This window comes from Engystomops pustulosus, chromosome 1 (assembly GCF_040894005.1).
Source record: "Engystomops pustulosus chromosome 1, aEngPut4.maternal, whole genome shotgun sequence".
NCBI lineage: Eukaryota > Metazoa > Chordata > Amphibia > Anura > Leptodactylidae > Engystomops > Engystomops pustulosus.
Genome location: NC_092411.1, coordinates 238,906,498 through 238,931,620, shown reverse-complemented (window position 1 = coordinate 238,931,620; position 25,123 = coordinate 238,906,498). Strand labels below are relative to the sequence as shown.

General features: G+C 41.2%; 1 protein-coding gene across 10 annotated transcripts in view; it reads left to right on the top strand.

Annotated features, from left to right (window-relative positions):
* The window catches only part of SGCZ (sarcoglycan zeta), a 498,244-nt gene that overhangs the window by 277,575 nt on the left and 195,546 nt on the right, over positions 1-25,123 (top strand). For 6 of the 10 annotated variants that reach the window (XM_072122089.1, XM_072122046.1, XM_072122038.1 and 3 more), the window contains 2 exons: positions 21,827-21,934; positions 22,034-22,101. The exons of 3 other annotated variants lie outside the window; for them this stretch is intronic. In XM_072122089.1, the coding sequence (XP_071978190.1) occupies positions 22,093-22,101 (9 nt within the window). In that variant the 5' untranslated portion in view covers positions 21,827-21,934; positions 22,034-22,092. The remainder of the gene's footprint in view (positions 1-21,826; positions 21,935-22,033; positions 22,102-25,123) is intronic. One more of the 10 variants, XM_072122026.1, reaches the window with a different exon arrangement.

Genomic DNA, 25,123 nt, shown 5'->3' with positions numbered 1-25,123 from the left:
TGTCCGGCTGCTTATTAAGCACCTCCCTTGCCACCTCCCTCTCCCTCTGGGATCATGGGAGAGGGAGGTGACGTCACACAAGAGGAGATCAGAATCAGAATAAAGAGGACTGGGGAAGAATACCTGTAGTTTGTTTTTGCTAATCATTTAACAGTACTTCTTAACCACTTAACGCTCTGCGCCGTAGCTCTACGGCACAGAGGTATAGGGAATGTATGAAGAGGGCTCATGGGCTGAGTCCTCTTCATACAAGGGTGAGGGTTGTTGCATATTGGAGTAAACCTCCACTGCTAATAACCACGGTCGGTGCTTGCACCAATCGTGGTTATTAACCCTTTCATTGCCGCCGGCGACATTTAAAAGACCGCGGCATTTAAAAGACGGCGATCGGTTGCCATGGTAGCCTCGGGTCTTCGTTTGACCCGAGGCTATCTGGCTTCTGCAGATTCGTTACAATGAGCCAGTGGCTCATTGTAATGAATGAGCTGCAAAAATGCCATATATTGCAATACAGAAGTTCTGCAATATATGGTAGGAACGATCTGACCATCTAGGGTTAATGTACCCTAGATGGTCTAAGAAATAGGGGGAAAAAAAAAGAAAAAAAAAGTTTAAAAAATAAAGAAAATTAATAAAATATTAAAAATTCAAATCACCCCCCTTTCCCTACAACTGATATAAAACATAATAAACAGTAAAAATCACAGACACATTAGGTATTGCCGCGTCCCAAAATGCCTGATCTATCAAAATAGGCCGGCGGTGACCTCTTAGGTGGGAAATGGCGCCCAAATGCGACTTTTACACCTTTTTACATCACATAAAAATTTGAATAAAAAATTATCAAAATGTTGCACAGACCTCAAAATAGTAGCATTGAAAACTTTGGCTCATTTCGCAAAAAATGACACCTCACACTGCTCCATTTTGTACACATTCGTTTAATTTTTGAAAATGTATTAAAACACAATAAAACCTATATAAATTTGGTATCACCGAATCAAAGAATAAAGCTGAGGTGTTATTTTGAGTGAGCAGTCAAAGTCGAAAAAACGGAGCCCACAAGAACGTTTCAATTTTTCCACATTTGGAATTTTTTTTCAGCTTCACAGTACATGGCATGTTAAAATAAATAACATTACAGGAAAGTAATTATTTTTACGCACAAAATAATCCCTCACTCAGTTCTGTACACGTAAAAATGAAAAAGTTATGGATTTTTGAAGGTGGAGAGCGAGAAATGAGTGAAAAAACCCTGCGTCCCTTAAGGGGTTAATGACACTTTTTAATATATGAGACGTACTTGAAAACTTCAAAGAAAATGGCAATGTGATGTCAGAAGTATGTGGTAGTATTCTAGCCAAGGGTGAGATAACAAAAAAGGTACAGGACCTTTTGTGCTATTGTCTATTGGTTAAGACAGTCCTGGTTTTGTATCAATAATTCACAATTATCGGGATCTGTCAATAAATATAAATCCCAGGAACTTGTGTCACTATCACACAACTGTATAGAGGTGTATGACATATTAGTGAACATCAAAGTTACAATGAATGATGGAAAGAAAGGATCCTGAAAGCTACATTATTTTTTACTGATACAGAAAACACACAGGAACGGTTCATTAGAATTGCATTTATTTGATAACACTCCATTTAACAAAACCCAGCCATTTGACAGAAGTACAATGGAATACATTTTATGACCATATGGTTTATTAAAGTACTGCGACAATTGCTACATTAAAATCATGATGGAAGACTGGAAGAATAATAGATCAGGCTCTGATATGATAAACTATTGCCAAGAAAACATAAAACTTTTAAGCTGATTCCAAAAATTAATCATTACATATTTGTTGCAAAGTGGAAAGAGACTGAGACGATTTTATAAGGGACTTTTCAATAGAAAATATTGATATCAAGAAGTGCACATAGTGCATATAAGGTCTCCTCTTCCCCCTTTATAACAAATTTACACAAGAACAGGTAGCATTATATCATCATAGTCCATTTGCAAGACAGATTTGGTGTAAACAGTTCACTAGATGTTGTAGGTATGTGGTAACGTAAAACACTTAATGTCACGTTTGGGGGTCTGTGCCCTTGTCTAATGAGGAAGGGGAATGGCAAAACATCATATGCTGTGGTTTACATTACCACATACCTGCAACAACTAGTAAAGCATCTCTACTAATCAGTCTTGCTTAAAGGAAATCTACCATCAGGAATCTAGTTCCTTAGTAGATGCTTATTCTCCAACTCTTACTCCTTACTCTTACCTTTATTATTTTACAATGTGTCCATAACCTATGTGTTTTAATACATTATTTTATTTTTATGCTAATTAGCTACAGAGGCTACTGGGGCGTGGAGTAGCCCCTGTGAGCTCTGGCACTAAGGCTACCCCATGCCTGAGTATCATTTGTAGAGCGCATTCATGCCACACAGCCACATAGATGTGTTGCTCACTCCAGCAGGGGACCAGGAGATTCTGCACATGTGCAGAGCTCCCCTCTAGCCAGTAAGAAACTGGGAGCCACTGCGCCTGCGCATAAACAGGCCTGCATGGGGAATCTAACATCAGGATCTACTTTGTTAGTAGGTCCCTGACAGTAGATTTCCTTTACAGAAAGTGTTTGCTATAATGCTACATGAATTATTGCATTATCACTACCCAGCACTGTATGTCAATATTTTTGGGGCAATGTATCATTGGTTCTTTGTCTATGTTTGGCGTTGTTTTGAAGCAGTTGTGGTGAAAATTCTGTTTTGTGCAAAGTCACTTTGACATAGACCCTGTTGCACCAAATTCATTATTTGCATAGTCTAGTCTTTACTATAGGGCTGAATTCATGAATTGCGATTTGTTGTTTAGGCGTAAGTTGGTGCAAATTGTTGCCAGTCCCCATCCTGGTCTATGTTCTGTAACTTTTGATGTTTTTTAGCGACTTTTTATGTGACTGTCACATAAAAACCCACATAGGGAACACTACCAAAAGATTTATCAAGAGCAAGCTGGGCTATATGGATACAGGAATGCACTGAAAGGTTTGACAGCCATTGCAGGTATACACACCCTTTTTAGAAGGAGTGTGAGGCACCATCCGCACCCTAAGGGAGCTGGAGGAACAAGGATGCCTCACAGAGCGTATGCTGAAGGGTTTTGTGGAAACATGGCCAGACACAGCGGCTGAAGGTAAGCTTGCGATGGGGAATGCGACTAGAGGCAGCCCGTCACCAGCTCTACACTAACCTTTTTATGGATCCCTACGCTAATGAGAGAATCACCACAATGTGCCTTATCTGCAACACTGCACCAGTAAGTGTTAAAAACACACAATTTTATATGGACTCAAAAAAGGTTGTTTAGGGGAAAGGATTCGGCCTGAACAAATTTGCATTTCCAATAAAATGCATGCAAAAAGTGCCTAGTGTTTCATATTGTTTACGCTTGAAATGCATATGTGATTTGGCCAAGACAGGCGTTTGCATAGAGAGGCGTTTCCATCTCCTGCAAATTATAACCACCTGGACCAAATGGGGAGAAGTGCTAGTATCAAAGTACTAAATAAATTAGGGGTCAGAATTCAAGACTATGCCAACATTTAGGGAAAAAAAATGTTGAAAATCCACACATCATACTTTGATCTATTACTGCTTTACTGCCAAATTCTATGCACTATACGAAAACTAAAGATTTTTATAAAGATTAATAGCCTCATCATGTTAAGTTTTTAGTTAAAATTAGAGATGAGCGAACATGCTCGTCCGAGCTTGATGCTCGGTCGAGCATTAGGGTACTCGAAACTGCTCGTTGCTCGGACGAATACTTCGCCCGCTCGAGAAAATGGCAGCTCCCACCGTTTTGCTTTTTGGCGGCCAGAAACAGAGCCAATCACAAGCCAGGAGACTCTGCACTCCACCCAGCATGACGTGGTACCCTTACACGTCGATAGCAGTGGTTGGCTGGCCAGATCAGGTGACCCTGGGATAGACTAGCCGCTGCCCGCGCTGCTCGGATCATTCTGTGTCTGGATGCCGCTAGGGAGAGAGCTGCTGCTGGTCAGGGAAAGCGTTAGGGTGTTCTATTAGCTTACTGTTAGGCAGGAGTGATTCTCAAAGAACCCAACAGCCCTTCTTAGGGCTACAATAACGTTCTACTTTTTTTATTTTAATTTGCATCTAGTACCATTTTGTGAGGAATTAGCAGGGGGACTTGCTACCGTTGTGTTTAGCTCTTAGTGGCACACATATCCATAGCAAAGACCGAAGTGGGAAAATTTAGTAGGGGTTGGATTTCAATTAGGCACTAACTCAGTGTCATCTCATCTGGCATAGTAGTGTGCTTTGATACTTGGCTAGAAAATAGCCATAGGAGAATACAAAGAGCTTACTTACGCATACAGTAGCGTTCTATATATTTGATTTCTGGTTGATCTGCTGGTGGCTGTACTTTCTGCAGTGCATGTACTAGCCAATTCTGAGCAATTTGTAGTGAGACTTGCGACCGCTGTGTTCTGCGCTTAGTGACGCACATATCCATAGCAAAGACCGAAGTGGGAAAATTTAGTAGGGGTTGGATTTCAATTAGGCACTAACTCAGTGTCATCTCATCTGGCATAGTAGTGTGCTTTGATACTTGGCTAGAAAATAGCCATAGGAGAATACAAAGAGCTTACTTACGCATACAGTAGCGTTCTATATATTTGATTTCTGGTTGATCTGCTGGTGGCTGTACTTTCTGCAGTGCATGTACTAGCCAATTCTGAGCAATTTGTAGTGAGACTTGCGACCGCTGTGTTCTGCGCTTAGTGACGCACATATCCATAGCAAAGACCGAAGTGGGAAAATTTAGTAGGGGTTGGATTTCAATTAGGCACTAACTCAGTGTCATCTCATCTGGCATAGTAGTGTGCTTTGATACTTGGCTAGAAAATAGCCATAGGAGAATACAAAGAGCTTACTTACGCATACAGTAGCGTTCTATATATTTGATTTCTGGTTGATCTGCTGGTGGCTGTACTTTCTGCAGTGCATGTACTAGCCAATTCTGAGCAATTTGTAGTGAGACTTGCGACCGCTGTGTTCTGCGCTTAGTGACGCACATATCCATAGCAAAGACCGAAGTGGGAAAATTTAGTAGGGGTTGGATTTCAATTAGGCACTAACTCAGTGTCATCTCATCTGGCATAGTAGTGTGCTTTGATACTTGGCTAGAAAATAGCCATAGGAGAATACAAAGAGCTTACTTACGCATACAGTAGCGTTCTATATATTTGATTTCTGGTTGATCTGCTGGTGGCTGTACTTTCTGCAGTGCATGTACTAGCCAATTCTGAGCAATTTGTAGTGAGACTTGCGACCGCTGTGTTCTGCGCTTAGTGACGCACATATCCATAGCAAAGACCGAAGTGGGAAAATTTAGTAGGGGTTGGATTTCAATTAGGCACTAACTCAGTGTCATCTCATCTGGCATAGTAGTGTGCTTTGATACTTGGCTAGAAAATAGCCATAGGAGAATACAAAGAGCTTACTTACGCATACAGTAGCGTTCTATATATTTGATTTCTGGTTGATCTGCTGGTGGCTGTACTTTCTGCAGTGCATGTACTAGCCAATTCTGAGCAATTTGTAGTGAGACTTGCGACCGCTGTGTTCTGCGCTTAGTGGCGCACATATCCATAGCAAAGACCGAAGTGGGAAAATTTAGTAGGGGTTGGATTTCAATTAGGCACTAACTCAGTGTCATCTCATCTGGCATAGTAGTGTGCTTTGATACTTGGCTAGAAAATAGCCATAGGAGAATACAAAGAGCTTACTTACGCATACAGTAGCGTTCTATATATTTGATTTCTGGTTGATCTGCTGGTGGCTGTACTTTCTGCAGTGCATGTACTAGCCAATTCTGAGCAATTTGTAGTGAGACTTGCGACCGCTGTGTTCTGCGCTTAGTGACGCACATATCCATAGCAAAGACCGAAGTGGGAAAATTTAGTAGGGGTTGGATTTCAATTAGGCACTAACTCAGTGTCATCTCATCTGGCATAGTAGTGTGCTTTGATACTTGGCTAGAAAATAGCCATAGCAATAGGATAGCATTGTTTGGTTTTAAAAACTCAAAAAAAAAAAAAAAACACAAAAAAAAAAAAAAAACACAAAAAAACCCAAAAAAAAGTAAAAAAAAAAATAAAGTTATAACTCTCATTTTAAAAATGTTTAACCCGAGGGCTAGGGGTAGAGGACGAGGGCGGGGACGTGGGCGTCCAACTACTGCAGGGGTCAGAGGCCGTGGTCCTGGGCGGGGTGAGACACCACCTGCTGATGAGGGAGCAGGGGAACGCCGCAGAGCTACACTCCCTAGGTTCATGTCTGAAGTTACTGGGACTCGTGGTAGAGCACTGTTGAGGCCAGAACAGTGCGAACAGGTGATGTCGTGGATTGCTGACAATGCTTCGAGCAATTTGTCCACCACCAGTCAGTCTTCCACGCAGTCCACCCATGTCACCGAAATCGCCACTCCTCCAGCTCCTGCACCTCAGCCTCCTCCCCCCCAGTCTGCCCCCTCCCAGGAAAATTTGGCATTTGAACCGGCATACTCTGAGGAACTGTTTTCTGGACCCTTCCCACAGTCACAAACCACTTGTCCGGTTGCTGCTGAGCAATTTTCCGATGCCCAGGTTTTCCAACAGTCACAGTCTGTGGGTGATGATGACCTTCTTGACGTAGTGGAAGTGTGTAAAGAGGTGTCCGACGATGAGGAGACACGGTTGTCAGACAGTGGGGAAGTTGTTGTCAGGGCAGGAAGTCCGAGGGGGGAGCAGACTGAGGGATCGGAGGATGATGAGGTGACAGACCCAAGCTGGGTTGAGAGGCCGGGTGAACACAGTGCTTCTGAGACGGAGGAGAGTCCTCGACCAGAACAGGTTGGAAGAGGCAGTGGTGGGGCCAGACGGAGAGGCAGGGCCAGAGCTGGTGCATCAGCGCCAAATGTGTCAACTAGTGAAGCTCCCGTGGCGAGGGCTCCTGCGGCGAGGGCTAGATCTTCAGAAGTCTGGAGGTTCTTTAAGGAAACACCGGATGACCGACGGACTGTGGTGTGCAACATTTGCCAAATCAGGCTCAGCAGGGGTTCCACCACTACTAGCTTAACTACCACCAGTATGCGCAGGCATATGAATGCTAAACACCCCACTCAGTGGCAACAAGCCCGTTCACCTCCGGCCGTGCACACCACTGCTCCTTCCCCTGTGTCAGCTGCTAGTCAGCCCCCTGCCCAGGACCCTGCCACAAAAACCCCATCGTCGCCTCCACGATCCTCCACAGCATCCACCAGCGTTCAGCTCTCCATACCCCAGACGCTGGAGCGGAAACGCAAATATAGTGCAACCCACCCGCACGCCCAAGCCCTTAATGTGCACATCTCCAGATTGCTTAGCCTGGAGATGCTGCCCTATAGGCTAGTAGAGACCGAGGCCTTTCGCAACCTCATGGCGGCGGCCGCCCCTCGGTATTCGGTCCCCAGCCGCCACTACTTTTCCCGATGTGCCGTCCCAGCCCTGCACCAGCACGTGTCAGACAACATCATCCGTGCCCTGACCAACGCCGTTTCTGACAAGGTCCACCTGACCACGGACACGTGGACGAGTGCTGCCGGGCAGGGCCACTATATATCGCTGACGGCACATTGGGTTAACTTGGTGGAGGCTGGGACCGAGTCTGACACTGGGGCTGCTCATATACTGCCGACGCCGAGGATTGCGGGGCCTACCTCGGTCCAGGTGTTTCAGGCCTACTATGCCTCCTCCTCCTCCCACCCCTCCTCCACCTCCTCCTCCGAACTACCATCCGTGGGCACGGCGCCATCAGTCGGTAGCTCTAGGCACAGCAGCAGTGCCGTCGCTAAGCGACAGCAGGCGGTGCTCAAACTGCTGAGCCTAGGCGACAAAAGGCACACCGCCCAAGAGCTATTACAGGGCATCACGGCGCAGACTGATCTGTGGCTGGCACCGCTGAACCTCAAGCCGGGAATGGTTGTGTGTGACAACGGCCGTAACCTGGTGGCGGCTCTGCAACTCGGCAGACTGACACATGTGCCATGCCTGGCCCATGTGTTAAATCTGATAGTTCAGCGTTTCCTCAAGACATACCCCAATCTGTCTGATTTGCTCACGAAGGTGCGCCGCATCTGTGCGCATTTCAGGAAGTCCAGCCCAGATGCTGCCACTCTCAGGGCAGCGCAGCGCCGCCTCCAACTGCCCGCTCACCGACTGTTGTGCGACGTGCCCACGAGGTGGAATTCAACACTGACCATGTTATCCAGAGTTTACCAGCAGCGCAGAGCGATTGTAGACTGCCAGATGTCAACTTCCACCAGAACTGGTAGTCAGGTCAGTCAGCTTCCTCAAGTCTACAATGAGGAGTGGACGTGGATGTCTGATATCTGTCAGGTGCTGAGTAACTTTGAGGAGTCAACACAGATGGTCAGTGGCGATGCCGCCATCATCAGCCTCACCATCCCGCTGCTTGGCCTGTTGAAAAACTCTCTGGTCAGCATGAAGTCGGAAGCTTTGCGCTCGTCACAAGAGACAGGGGAAGAATATTCCCTTGTTGATAGCCAAAGCACCCTCAGGTCTGTTTCTCAGCGCATATCGGAGGAGGTGGAGGTGGAGGAGGATGAGGAGGAAGAGGAGGAGAATGTTGGTGAGACACAAGAGGGGACCATTGTTGAGTCCTTTACTGTTCAGCGTGTATGGGCAGAAGAAGAGGAGTTGGAGGAGTTGGAGGAGGAGGAAATGGACAGTCAGGCCAGTGAGGGGAGTGAATTCTTACGCGTTGGTACTCTGGCGCATATGGCAGATTTCATGCTAGGCTGCCTATCCCGTGACCCTCGCGTTCAAAGAATTTATTCCAGCACCGATTACTGGGTGTTCACTCTCCTGGACCCACGGTACAAGCAAAATCTTTCCACTCTCATCCCTGCAGAGGAAAGGAGTGTGAGAATGCATGAATACCAGCAGGCCCTGGTGCACAAGCTGAAACAGTATTTCCCTTCTGACAGCGCTAGCGGCAGAGTGCGTAGTTCTGCGGGACAAGTAGCGAGGGAGAGTAGGCGAGCAGGCAGCTTGTCCAGCACTGGCAAGGGTACGCTTTACAAGGCTTTTGCCAGCTTTATGTCACCCCAGCAAGACACTGTCACCTGTCCCCAGTCTCGGCAGAGTAGGGCTGATCTTTACAGAAAGATGGTGAGGGAGTACGTAGCTGACCATACCATCGTCCTAAATGATCACACAGCTCCCTACAACTACTGGGTTTCAAAGCTGGACATGTGGCACGAACTGGCGCTGTACGCCTTGGAGGTTCTTGCCTGCCCTGCCGCTAGCGTCTTGTCCGAGCGGGTTTTCAGTGCAGCTGGTGGCATCATCACCGATAAGCGTACACGCCTGTCGACTGACAGCGCTGACAGGCTGACGCTTATTAAAATGAATAAAGGCTGGATTTCTCAGAATTTCCAATCTCCACCAGGTGAAGGAAGCTCAACCTGAATAATTGATCCACTCCTCCTCCTCCTCATTTTCCTCCTTCTCCTCCTCTTTGTACAGTAAAGCAGAGGAAAATGGCTATTTTTTGACAGGGCCCACTGGCTCTTGCTATAGTACTTCATGCATTTAATTTTTCTGGAGGGCCACCTACCCGGTCCTCTGTTTGAAACAATTTTTGTGAGTGCCACATACAGGCACTCAATCTATTCCATTTTACTGCAGGGCCACCTACCTGCTCCTCTGGTTTGAAACATTTTTGGGACTGCCACATACAGGCACTCAATCTATTCCATTTTACTGGAGGGCCACCTACCTGCTCCTCTGGTTTGAAAAATTTTTGGGACTGCCACATACAGGCACTCAATCTATTCCATTTTACTGCAGGGCCACCTACCTGCTCCTCTGGTTTGAAACATTTTTGGGACTGCCACATACAGGCACTCAATCTATTCCATTTTACTGCAGGGCCACCTACCTGCTCCTCTGGTTTGAAACATTTTTGGGACTGCCACATACAGGCACTCAATCTATTCCATTTTACTGGAGGGCCACCTACCTGCTCCTCTGGTTTGAAAAATTTTTGGGACTGCCACATACAGGCACTCAATCTATTCCATTTTACTGCAGGGCCACCTACCTGCTCCTCTGGTTTGAAACATTTTTGGGACTGCCACATACAGGCACTCAATCTATTCCATTTTACTGGAGGGCCACCTACCTGCTCCTCTGGTTTGAAAAATGTTTGGGACTGCCACATACAGGCACTATCCAAATTAAATTGTCTCCATAGCAGCCTCCACACGTTGTCTCCATTGCTACCTCCAAAAGTCGTCCATATAGCTGCCTCCATACATCGTCCCTTTATCAAACGAGGTGTGTCAGGCAGAAATTTGGGTTGTTTTCATGGATTCCACATCAAAGTTGTTAACTTTGTCGCCACCCTGCTGTGTTATCCACAAAATATACTGGCAAACTTTTACCATTTAGGGATATTATTTCAGCGCTTCTTGCGCATCTGTTTACATTCCCCTCACCCGGCATATCCTAAACTTATAAGAACGCTACTACACTTGATCTTATACAAAAGGTTCTTAGAAGTGCTGTTTGGGGAGTAGCCTAGAGACAGGGGCTTGAATTGGCGAAAGCTCGCCTGGCAGCGGAGCGCCAGCTCCATGCGCATCATGCGCTTCTTGCGCATCTGTTTACATTCCCCTCACCCGCCATATCCCAAACTTATAAGAACGCTACTACACTTAACTTGGTGCAGGCTGGGACCGAGTCTGACCCTGGGGCTGGTCATATACTGCCGACGCAGAGAATTGCGGGGCCTACCTCGGTCCAGGTCTCAAAGGCCTACTATACCTCCTCCCACCCCTCCTCCACCTCCTCCTCCTCCGAATTACCATCCGTGGCCATGGCGCCATCAGTCGGTAGCTCTAGGCACAGCAGCAGTGCCGTCGCTAAGCGACAGCAGGCGGTGCTGAAACTGCTGAGCCTAGGCGATAAAAGGCACACCGCCCAAGAGCTATTACAGGGCATTCCACATCAAAGTTGTTAACTTTGTCGCCACCCTGCTGTGTAATCCACAAAATATACTTGCAAACTTTTACCATTTAGGGATATTATTTCAGCGCTTCTTGCGCATCTGTTTACATTCCCCTCACCCGCCATATCCTAAACTTATAAGAACGCTACTACACTTGATCTTATACAAAAGGTTCTTAGAAGTGCTGTTTGGGGAGTAGCCTAGAGACAGGGGCTTGGATTGGCAAAAGCTCGCCTGGCTGCAGAGCGCCAGCTCCATCCCAAGATCCAACTAACATAGTTGCAGCACCTTTAATCTACTACTAGTTCACTGCCTCCATAATAATAATAATAATAATCTTTATTTATATAGCGCCATCATATTCCGTAGCGCTTTACAAATCATAGGAAACAAATACAAATGTATTGTAACAGAGCACAACATTTGTATGGAACAACAGGAGTGAGGTCCCTGCTCGCCAGAGCTTACGGTTTATGAAGATGATGGGGTAACACGAGGTAAAAGAATATTTAACGGTCAAGCCATTCTTCTTAGGGAATAGAACAAAATATAATAAATGGAATTGCTGTCGCTTGAACCACTCAGCCGTCATCTTATATACCAGGTCCAGGGTGAATGGGACTGCAGAGAAGTCTGGTGCCTGTTGGTTGCTGGATAACAGATGGGAGGACGACACAGGACGGGTTAGTAGAAGAGTTAAAACTTCATGCAGTTAATGAGTGTTATAGGCTTGCCTAAAGAAATGGGTTTTAAGAGCACGTTTGAAACTTTGGAGGTTAGGTATTAGTCTGATAGTCCAGGGCAGAGCATTCCATAGAATTGGTGCAGCTCTAGAGAAGTCTTGGAGACGCGAGTGGGAGGTCCGCACTAGGGTAGAGGTTAATCTAAGATCACTGGCGGATCTAAGAGCACGGGTTGGGCGATAGACTGAGATAAGAGAGGAGAGGTAGGGGGGTGCAGCATTATACAGAGCTTTATGGATGAGGGTTATTATTATTTTAAACTGTATTCGAAAGGAGACTGGCAGCCAGTGCAGCGACTGGCATGAACTGTAAGCATACATGGTCCCCTTATCAAACGAGCTGTGTCAGGCAGAATTTTGGGTTGTTTTCATGGCTTCCATGTTAACTTTGTCGCCACCCTGCTGTGTAATCCACAAAATATACTGGCAAACTTTTATCATGTACCGATATTATTTGAGCGCTTCTTGCTCACCTCCTTTGGTTCCTCTCTGACACCCATTGGTTTGAAGCCTGAGTCCAATTAGGGTATGTCGCCATGCCACTCTCTAGCCTGCTGCCGCTGCCTCTGCCTCTGCATGCCGTCCCCTATAGTGTCAGGGTCAATTATTGGATGTTTTACATGCTATCTAGCTTCATTCTGTCACTCTGTCATGGCCATGCTGTTGCCCATAATTTCGGCATAATGGTGCGATTAAGCAGCCTCAGAGGCATCCATGCATGCTGCCCCTGCTGTTTCCTGTCCATTTCCGTGGTGTTTCCATCCTTTTCTTAGGTTCCCAGGTGTTTGGCCAAGCTTCCCTGTGCAGAGCCTTGGTCCCCTTGAAAAATGCTCGAGTCTCCCATTGACTTCAATGGGGTTCGTTATTCGAGACGAGCACTCGAGCATCGGGAAAAGTTCGTCTCGAATAACGAGTACCCGAGCATTTTAGTGTTCGCTCATCTCTAGTTAAAATGTATACTGTCATTTTTATGATATTCACTTATTTCTTTAGCCTGTTGGAGTTGTGAGTGTCTTCTATTATTCTTTGGTTATATTAATAATTATCTCCTTCCTAGTGTAAGAAGTGTCAGTGATTGCAGCACTTAATGGAACAACTAGGAACAGGTGCGGCTGTAAACAGTCCCTGATTAACAATTTCATTTAAATGTTTTAACACATTTCTGTAGGGCAAATTATTCCCAGCGGTGCACAGGTTATTGTGTATTTCACTACAGCTGCAAAGTACTTATTCGAGTAAAAGACAATAAATACACTTATATAACAAAAACAAACATAAAAAATTCAGTGGGGTTAAGTAGACTATTCAATTTTGCATCTGGACAAGATGTTATTTTTAGTCCAGTCAGAAAAGTCACAAATATTCATTAAGAACCTACACTGCTGGATTCGATGTTCTTGTATGAAACAGGTCCTCATTGCAAAAAAGGATGGGGACAACTGCTCTGATGCTTGAGTAGAACTTTTTGGAGATGGGTGGGACACAACTAATGTTCTTTTATGCTTTGCCTGTTAAAAAAATAAGAGGCCATCACATTGATAAAATCTAGCATATAGTATCTACAGTATATTAGGAAAGTGTATGCATTCCTATTCTATAAGCTTAAATCATAAGGCACTAAATGTCTGAAATCAATTATTACAAGGATGTGGAATCTACAGTATAGGATGGTTTGTAGGATTATAAATAATTTACTCTTTACTCATAACTTGAGAACAAAGCTCTCATCAGCAGAATGTGCCGTATGTCTCTTCAGTCTTCTGCAGCTCTCTAGGAGTATAAAATATTGCCAGTAATTATGATGTACAGGGTGCAACCTTACTCTAAGTTCAAGACTTATTTACCAGATTTAAGAGAGAAGAGAATTTAATCTAATCACTATCTGATGATAATATCATAAATCCAAAAATATGATAATTTCTCTTATAAGAGAAAGCAAGCTGACAACCGATGATGAGTAATCCAGGATCTATACACTGCAAAGTGTTACGTCAAGCCTGTTGCCCTCAGTGACCAGGCTATAAATAACCTACGAAATGAGATTTCTTCTTTAAATCTAAGAAACGTAATCACTTTACAGAGTGATAAAAGCCACTAGTATGTCTAACATACAGTGGGTTGGAAAAGTATTCATACCCCTTGAACATATGTTACAGCAACAAAATTCTATGTATTTTATTGATATGTTATGTAACACAGCAACACAAAGTATTAAGTTCTTTTAAAATATAAAAAAAAGCTTGGAAATTGAAACATTTAAAGTGTGACATACATACTTATTTAGACCCCAGTGCTCTGATACCCGTAAATAAATTCTGCAGTGTCCAATTGCCTTTAGTCACCTTATTTGCAAATTGAGTACATCTGTATGTTATTGATTCTCAGTATAACTACATCTGTTCTCTAGTTTGTTAGAGAATATGAACATCATGAAAACCAAGGAGCACTCCAGACAACTCAGAGATAACAGTAGTTTGTAGGTTTAGGCAATGAAAAAAAATAGAACAAGATATGAACATCTCAAATGAGGTCTATTCAATTTATCATCCATAAGTGGAAGGAGTATGTCACATCATAGTATCATAGTATCATAATATATAAGGCTGGAAAAAGACGCAAGTCCATCAAGTCAAACCTTTAAGAATTAAATAAATGTTTTATCCCCATAACCCGTGATATTTTTTCTCTCCAGAAAGTCATCCAGGCCTCTCTTGAACATGTCATAGAGTCCGCCATAACAACCTCCTGCGGCAGAGAGTTCCATAGTCTCACTGCTCGTACAGTAAAGAACCTTTGTCTATGGTGATGGTAAAATCTCCTCTCCTCTAGGTGTAGAGGATGCCCCCTTGTCCTGGTCACAGGCCTAGGTATAAAAAGATCTTTGGAGATATCCTTGTACTGTCCGTTCAGGTATTTGTACATTGAGTGTACAGACCTGTACAGACCTGTAACGTGTTATATTTTAGAGGGAAGAGTTGATATTGACATCTTTGGGACTGTGCAATCTTTTGATTACTTTTTATTAAAATGTTTATGTGTTGCAAAATGGCCCAAAAATTATGATTTAGGTATGTTTTCTGTTACAGGGTTCTCTGAACAATAATTAAACAATTAGTATGTTTTTATAGATCGGAACTTGGGGGATGCAGTAATACACTATGGGGCAGATTTACTTACCTGGTCCATTTGCGATCCAGCGGCGCGTTCTCTGCACCGGATTCGGGTCCGGCCGGGATTTAATAAGGTAGTTCCTCCGCCGTCCACCAGGTAGAGCTGCTGCGCTGAAAAGCATCTGAATGCGCTGGAGTTCACCGGCTCGGGCTGAGTGAAGGTAAGCGCGTCCCGAGCGACACATTTTCCGTTCTTAAATGCGGCGGTTTTTCCGAATACGTCGGGTTTTCGTTCGGTCACGTCCCCCGATTTCCGTTGCGCGCATGCCGGCGCCGATGCGCCACAATACGATCGCGTGCGCCAAAATCCCGGGGCAATTCAGGTACAATCGGCGCAAATCGGAAATATTCGGGTAACACGTCGGGAAAACGCAAATCGGGCCCTTAGTAAATGACCCCCTATTTGTTATTATTTTTATCATACATTGTTTTATATATTTATTGGGGGCTTTTGAGACATTTGTATTAATTTTATTATTAATTTATTCGTTTTTTACTTTATTTATTAGTCCTCTATTGGGACCTGAACAGGGTTGAGCAAGGCAGCCTACAAACATGGCTCAATTACACCAGTTCTGTCAGGAGGAACTGATCCAATATTCCTACTTACTATTGTGAGAATCTGTTGAAAGGATATCCAAAATGTTTGACCCAAGTCAAATAGTTCAAGGGCAATGGTAGCAAATACAAATGCAATGTATGTAAACGTTTAATGTTGAAGTAATAAAAATGCCTTGAAAATTTCTCTCTTTACCACGTGGGTAGTTTTAAATGAGTATTCTATTTACCAATATTCTATTGGGTAATTTCAGTTAGCTAGAACAGATCTGCAGATATAGTGAACACATGTATCTTTAGATTGTTAGGGTTTTAGAACAAAATTGAAACATTGCTGCCTTGTTTTTGATGCTTTTCTGTTAACTAGATTTCTACCCTTTATGACGAATTGAACCCTTAAGAGCATGTATTCATTGATATGTGTATTTTCATGATTTTTTGGCTACAGCCCATGGTCTAATAAAATTGACTACAAAAGTATGGGCACAATATAAAAGGAAAACAAACAAAAATACCTGCAATCAAACCGACTTGCTGCTCGGTTCCGGCCAAGGAAAGAAATGGGTAACGCATTTTGGGGATGAACTGCTTCCTTCATCAGGCTTAAAACAGAATAACATAGTATAAAAGGACATATGCATAAAATGTGTCATACTATATGCATAAAATAATGAAAAAATAAAAATAATGAATAAAATAATGAAAAACAAGACCAAAAAAAAAAATGGGATGATATTATATTCAGGAAAAATGTAGAGCAAATCCTAATGAGATGAATAAAATAACCTACTTACACACAGGGGGCACATTCCAGCAGGTTCACTGTGTGTTTTGTCTTGCTAAGGCGTGTGGGTTTTTATACCAATGGAAAAAAAAGTAAAACACTTTTTAATAAAAAGCGTGAGATGTTATAATAGGCTAAGAGAGAGAGTAGCTTAGTTGTAAAAAGCTACATGCAGTGGAATATGTCAACAATAATTCACGGGGGATCACTTTGAATTAGAATTTTTCACCAACCCAGATTGAGTTCCTGGATATGCTAATTTTCTTTTAATGATGCTCAAACGAGATTGATAACTCATACCTTCTTTAAATCTCTGGATGTGAATAGTTTTCTTGGGTTCACTAGTGCACACTATAAGAAATGGCTCACAAACGTGCCCTATGGTCAACAATCATAGATTTTACAAGACTGGTTTATACAGACAGGATACCTAAAAGATACCTTTGAGAGAACCAAGGACCTCACTCGGTAAGAGCGCCTGATCCCTAAGAGGATAGCAGGATTGGATATTTTTCCAATATTGAAAGGAACATTCTGATTTTTCTCATTGGTATAAAAACCCACAAGTCGTAGCGGGACACAACACACAGTGATCCTGCCGGAGTGTGAATCTGTGTATAAGTAGGTTCTTTTATTCATCTCATGCCCTTCATTTTACTTGACTTTTTTTCAACATTTATAGATGATTATAATATCATCCCAGAGAGTACTTGTCTCTTTTCTCTTACTGCTGGGAGTTTCCTACACATACTAACGGTATCCTGATTAGTTCTACTCTCTTCTAGGATAGACACTTATTCATTACCCAATATTAGCTGCATATTTATTAGTCCCCTCTTTATAGAAGATCTATGTTATACACAATATAATAGGTTAGTGATAAAAGGTAAATAAAGAGAAACAAAATGTTGACATCATTAATTTTTTTTTCACACCCAAAATTAAAACCATGAATACATACTGTATGTCTGCATAAAAAGATCAATGAATAGAATAGCCACAGTAGATTATGATTTCTGGTTACAATTCTCTTGTACAATAAGTGGTTTGAATAATTTATTATGGTTGAGCGAATAGATTGTTTTACTGATTAACAAAACTCCATCAACGTATAAAATATTATACATGAAAGAGGACACTCCACATCTAATTGGCAGACTATAGAGATGAAAAATGCCTCAGGATGGGACATCCCATTTAATCACCACCACCTATAGTTAGGTCACTGCATGAAAGCTCTTCGAGTAATGGCAATCAATTTTTCTGTAAGCGAGATGGAGCACTGACCTCTGGACTTTTATAGACATAATACATAATCTGATGACAAAGATAATTGGTGGAATGTTCAATGTCGGATTTACGTTAGTTGGTTTCCAGCAAATTAAAATATATTATTACTTTTGTCTGTGCTAAGTTATTTCAGTGACCAGGGAGGGTTTTTCTTTCTTTACCTAAAGGTACCAACAATGTTATCAATGTATGTAGCTCATGTCCATTTGTGAATAAAATCAAGTGCAACATTCACTGGTTATCTGTGCAAGTATTTCCCTTATGTAACATGGAAGGTAACATCCTGCCTATTTCTACAGGTCTATTGGGAAGCTCCAGAACTGTTCTATAGAGATTTACACACACTGTGGATACCTTGTAAGGACATTGACAAAGTTTTGGGGCAAGAGCACAGTGACATCTCCATTGCACTGCTGCTCGGAACTGACAAATTGAAACATATTTGTCCTAAACAGTAAATTTCCAACAGTTTAGACAATAGTGAGAGCTAAGGAGGTAGTAGGGTTGACACAGAATGTAAAAGTGCTTGATTCATACAACAGTCCAAGGACCTACTGTACAGCATGGTAGTTTAAATAAGGCTGCACAGTCCAATCACCAGCCAGTATCTGTGCCGATCTAATACGTTTTGTAGTGCAAGAGTAAGTGCACTTGGAAAATTTAAAAGTATGGAAAAAAAAATAGTTTGCTAATATGGGATTAGTAGTTCAAATTGCTGGGAATGGTGGTATCATATCATAAAAATATCAATGGTGGGGAATCTATATGAAATAGTGAATCAATTTGCAGTAAATAGATGATGATGAACATATGTCACTAGTGTGTGCTGCATTGGGAATTGCTTTAATTCTTTAACATGTACTGTACAGTAATAAAGGGGTATTGCAGGAATGTGAACATCTGATATAAAAACCCATAATGCTACAAATAAATGAATGTAACAAAACTCAATGTCATTAGTCACAAAATGGAGCTAAAATAGTTTGATTTTCTGATTCATAAAATGTTATGGGCTTTCTAAAGTATGTGGAGTTATCACCAAGATGGGCGCCACAGGAAACTACAAGTCCCATGATCCTTTAGTTCTCAGTAACTCCTCTTCCCTCTTATGCTCTGCTCCCAGTGATGATGTAACACACTGTCCTGCACTGTTGCCATAGTAATGATATGTAACTGCCATCACTGCACATTTGCCCACTGAGATGACGTCTCACCACAACACTGGTCATGCTGGATGCACTGCAACCAACCGACTACAGCCAAACATAGTGATGACCTGCCCAGTGGCCATCTTCTGTCCTGTGTCTGCTTCATGCGGAGAAAATCAACAGACTGTTTAAAGGGCTGTATAAAACCAATATAGTATAGATGAGGTGAAGAAGTACTGGGCCACTAACTTCCAAAACATTCAAACAACACCTATAAAATAGCACCAAAAATGATAATGAAATAATAGCAAATATACAGACACCGTGGTCAAAATCATTAACATTTATTAATCAATGTACTAGTTAAAACAGACAAACGCTAGGAGCAGCAACAGAAAAAAGTTGCACATAGCCCGGGTGTAAAATAGTAGAACATATGAATGTGTCCCTACATATAATAAAGTGCCATACAATACCAAGACCCAGTAGGTCCTAAAATAATCTAAATACAATGCAAACAGGGCAACAAGACCCTTAAAACCCCTAAATCATCTGGGACATGCAAGGATGTCAATACAATAGATAGGAGAAGGCATAAATAGAGGGAACAGAAAATAAAAATACATATACAGACCACAAAAGCTGTGAGCACCCGCCCCGACATGTGTTTCACCAAATGCGGCTTCGTCTGTTCTACTAGTTTACACCCGGGCTATGTGCAACCTTTTTTCTGTTGCTGCTCCTAGTGTTTGTCTGTTTTAACTTGTACATTGATTCAGTTTCTTGGCAATTTGGCCTTCATTCCTAAGAACAAGAATAGACTGTTGAGTTTTACCTCAGAGTTCTTTTTTATGGTGATTTTTAGAGTTTCATAGAATACACAAATGTAATGCTCTAGATTCTTAATCAGCTCTAAGGAAGGTCATTTTTATAGCTTCTCTAATCAGCCAAATTGTTTTCAGCTGTGCTTGCATACTTGAGCAAGGGTTTTCAAGGATCTTCTAAACATCCATTAGCCTTTTTACACAGTTAACAAATGCTATGTACCATTAAACCACTGGCATGGTGGTTGTTGGATGGGCCTATATAAACCTGCTAGAATAGTAATTTACCACATTAACAATGTATAGAGTGTATTTATGATTCATTTAATGTTAGCTTTATTGCAAGAAAATTTGCCTTTCTTTCAAAAATGAAGAAATAGAGTGACCCCAAACTTTTGAGCCGTAGTGTATTTGAATTAATCTTTTTGTATTTAAAGTGAATTAATACTAAATAATTTATGTATTCAGCCCCATTACAATTGATAAATACAACAATGTAGCTTTAACTGTGTAGATCCGGAAGGTTGAACCCAGGCAACACCAGAACCAAGTTAAATATAGCACCAGAGCCAAGATCATACATACATACATAAAACCCTAGAAGCAAGACCAGTGAGTGAGTGCAGAACTGTGAGGTCATGTGTAAAATCAGCCTTAATTGGTGCTCCAGTTCATTGTGGTACCCACAGTAGGCATTAGTCACAGTGATGTCCCCAGTAGTCACAATACCTGCCACCCAGTTGCCACTTGTCCTAGTAGCCAGTGATCACCTGATGCCCCAGAAGTCATTAGAATGACCCCAGTAGCCAGTAGTCACCGTGATGTCCGAGTAGACACTTGAATGCCTATAGTAACCAGTAGTCACAAAGCCTGCTGCCAGAAGCCAGTGGTCAAAAAGTCTTCCACCAGTGGCCAGTAGTCACAGTGATGTCACCGATAGCCTGTATTAGGAGAAATGCCACTAGTAGTCACATTGATACCCACAGTAAGCACAAGAATTCCCCCAGTAGCCAGCAGTCAGTCACAGTAATGCCCCCTGTATTCATATGAATGCTCTAAGTAGCCAGTGACTGGAATACTCCAGTAGCCAGTTGTCACAGTAAAGCCCCCAGTAGTCACAGAATTCTGAAATATGTAAATTGTCTAATTTCCAAATATATTTGAGTACTTTTATGCAAATAATACTTTTCATGTGCATTATAAAGGATTTTTCAACTCTATTTTCAGATTCCTAAAATACTTTTGAAAAAGGTGCAATTATACTGTTATTATCCAAATGTTACAGTTTATGTTCAAGGACTTCACCTTTCTTTTACATTTGTTAATATTTAATCTACTGTGGATTCCAAGCTCAATGATGTATGCATGTTGTATTTTTTTTAAAAAAGTAACAATTGTTAAACTCTTTATAAAATATGAAAAAAACATACAACTTATCAAGTATCTTTTTTGGTATAAAATCTTGTTCAAATTAGTCTCTGAAAAGAAAATAACTTACTATTTAAAGAGGAAAGAACAAAAAGGGAGATAAATAAAAGAGAATTTGGAACAATGAGATAACAGGCTTACCTAAGGAAAATCCTAAGCAGAATTATATGAGACCAACATGAATCAAGTAATGGAATTCCTAAAATTTGGTGATTCCGCCCCCCTTTTTTTTGGTGAGTTAGTTGTTTAGCTTAGACAATGTATTTTATCATAATTTTTTCTATTACAATAATTAAGTCAAAAAGTATTGTCCAGAAATTTTAAAATTTTATTGGCACATTTCAATATTGATTATCTCCATTACATTTTGATAACTAAAATAACAGAAGATAAGTGAATATGTCTATGTGACATGAATGATAACATTGGAACATGCAGTGTGGCTAAAATACATTTTATAGAATTTTTATGACCACACATAGCTCAATTATGTAATATTGAAAAAAGCTAAATTTGAACATCGGACCAGTCAGGTGCCTTGAATATGAATAGTAGAAGAGCAGACAAAGTCTGCATTATTTATCAACAATATGGAGAATTACATTTGGAAGAAGTACTTTTACCAGCTGGAGATGTAATGGACTCCTAAATGTGCTGGCTATTATCCTCGGTGTCTCAGTTAATTCTGCATCTTTTAAAGCCTTGTTCTGTCTCATTTATTCTATTTCTCTGCTATTCTTCCACAACTTGGTTTCTTTTCTTCTTCTTTAAATAATAATATATTTTCTTTTCCAGGACGCTGCAAAGAACCATCTGCGCTCCATGTCAAGGAACAGCAGTAAAGATGAAAATTGGGAATGTTAAAATATTTCCTTGCCTACCAATCTCATTAGATAAGTATATGTAAATATATTTCATGAACTTTAATTTTCTGTTTATAAGTTTGAAAATGTTTCTTCCATGAGCAATCAGTAGCTTTCTTTCCAATGTATTTTGTTTTAGAACAAGCTCCAAATCTCGAATCTTCCGAAGCACCTGTGAAAAAGAAAATTGCAATTTTAATGCAAGATGTAAGGAAAAGTTTATAAATTACTGTACATTGTGTTACAATTCCATGTTGTAGAATAGCATTTGTGCAGTAGATTGATAATGCAGTTTATGTCTTTGAATGAAGTTACTGGGGCACAAGTCCGCATTTTTTTTCCATTGCAGACAGAAAGGGAAAAAGGAGGCACACACCAAACTTACCATATTTTCAATAAACATTATTGAAAATTCAATAAAAACAATAAAAAGTGCTATATCAGGGTCACAACGCGTTTCGGGGAAAGGTTTTCCCCTTTTTCAAGTGATAATTGTCTGTTGCTGAATACAAAAGTATATAATAAATATACACAGGCATTTTTTGTAAAAGAAAAAGAAATCAAGTACATTATATTGAATGCATAAATAAGTAAATAAATCAATACATAAACAAATATATACAGGCAGTCCTCAGGTTACATACGAGATAAGTTCTACAGGTTTGTTTTTAAGTTGAATTTGTATGTAAGTCAGAACTGTATACTTCATTATTGTAACCCCAGTAAAAAATGTTATGGTCTCTGTGACAGTTGGTTTTTAAAAATGTTGGGTTGTCATAAGAACCAGGCTTAACAATAAAACTTAACTGCAGACACCTGTGATAACTGTTACAGCTGTTTATGGTAGCCTAGGGCTAAAGTACAGTAAATTACCAACATCCAGAAGTCTGTTTGTAACTAGGGGTCGTCAGTAAGTCCGGTGTGCTTACGTAGGGAACCCCCTGCATAGGGAAATTGCTGTACTCATACTAATAACCTAAGCAATTCATACACTGATTGTGCCTTAGTTTTTTCCTTAGCTTTTCTGCTGGTTTTTCCTTACTGATACATGTGGCATTTGGTATTTGGTGAATTTGCGACTTTTAAACAATAGTAGCAAAAAGATCACAATCAGCTCTATGTTAATTTCTACGCCTGGTTAGGGGCAGCTTTAGATTTGTGCCAATATGTACGGCTTTTTTGCAACTTTTTAAAAAAAGTTGCAACCTTCACAGCTGGATTAGGGAACACTGCAGAAAACTAGACAAATGGTGAAATTTCAAGGGAGACAAGTTTGATACATGTGCCCCAGTGTTAACCAATTGTAGCAATTGTATTTATTATTACATTTTACCCATGATTCTTGACCCCCACTAACATCAGAAGCCTGCCAAGTATCCCACTGTTTATACACTATGGGATATTTTTACTTGCCCAGACCCACTCCCTCTCTCAGTAGGTGGAATGAATATTGACAACATGCAGGGATTTACTGCTCTAAACATTCTGCCAATGGATGCCATGCAGATGTATCCATCTCTGATTAAATTTCTGAAAATTTTTTAAAATGCATTTCTATGATGTTAAACATTAGTTAGGGTCCAGTTTCAAAATTGGAATAATTTATGTTTTTTTTCTATCATATATTTTTGTTATATATTTACTATTATATAGGCTTCTCAAAGTTACTTGAGTTATCCCTCAAATTGTAAGTTTTGGTAATTTTCATTGAAAATAGGCTCCTAAAGTTATAAGCCTTGTAGCATTCAACAAAAAAAGATAACGCTTTACCACTTCCTTAGTACTGTCTGATTATATATGTAGCACATCAATACGGGCTATATGTAGAGGGCTTTCAAGGGGATCCCTCTCCATACTCAGTTGGTGTCAGCTGTATTATGCAACTGACACAGTCTGGCAACTGCAGGCACTTACACCAATCGAGGGAGTTCACCTGTGCTTTACCTGGGCATCTGCCATCTTTACCTGTTGGTCGGCATACCACATGACGTCATCAGTGTAAATGTCGGAATCGCCACTTTTTTGTCATTTTGTAACATATCAACATTTTTATAAAAAGTGATCAAAAGGTTGTGTGTGCACAACCATACACTAAACTATGAAAAAGTTATTGACATCATGGTATTGCAAATCTAAGAATTTTTTCTTTGGACAAAAGATTAATATTTTTTTAGAATTGGAATTACCATGAAAGTTCCGACTCAAGGGGAGGTGTTATTTGAACCACACAAACATTTTTTTAAAACAATCTCCGGTAGTGCTGGAGTTATCTGGGGTGAGCGAAACCGCGTGTAGATTCTGGAAGATCAACCCTCACTGGCTGTCACTAATATCGGACGAAGATAAGATAAAGAGAGAACTAGGCTATTTTATTACAGTAAATAGAGGGGCTAACAATTATGGGTTATTATGGGATTCGACGAAAGCCTTCTTGAGAGGTCTCTTAGATTCTGAAGTGATATTTTTACGAAGGCAGTTTGGAAAACAAGAAAAGCATTTAAAGGGAGAAGTCCAAAAGTGGGAAAAGATTTTTCAGGAGTTTAAAACACAAGATAGCTTGGATAGTATGAAACAGGGGCAAGAGAGGTATAATAATTTTGTTACTAATAAAGCCATGCAAAAACAATTTTTTCTAAATCAGTCGGCCCACTGTGAGAATGGATTATCCTCTAGAAGGCTCGTCCAGAACGTAAAGCAAAATCAGCAGATAAATAGAATACAGGCAATCAGGAATAGCTTGGGGGAGATAGTGTATAGCCAAAATGAGATCAAGGCTGAATTTTTGAGATTTTTTCAGACGGTTTACTCATCTGATCTAGAGGCCACTTTAGAGAACATCAAAAAGTATTTGGATGAGATTAACTTTCCCAAAGTAGAAGAAGAAAAAAGGAATTTATTATCCCAACCAATAACAGCTAAAGAACTTGAAGATACGTTGATGTCCTCTAGACGTAATGCTGCCCCGGGCCTTGATGGGCTACCACTGGAAATCTTTGTGAGATTTGGGTCTATTCTAATGCCTCTTTTGGTCGAAGTTTGGGAAGACGCACAGGTAAGGGGCAAACTTCCAGAGTCGTGGTACGAGGCAGGAATTGTTTTGATACACAAAAAGAACAAAGATCAGTTAGAAGGGGAATCGTACCGACCGATATCACTTAAATGCGGATGCCAAGCTGTTAGCCAAAGTACTGGCAAATAGATTAAAAATGGTGGTTCCAGTAATAGTACA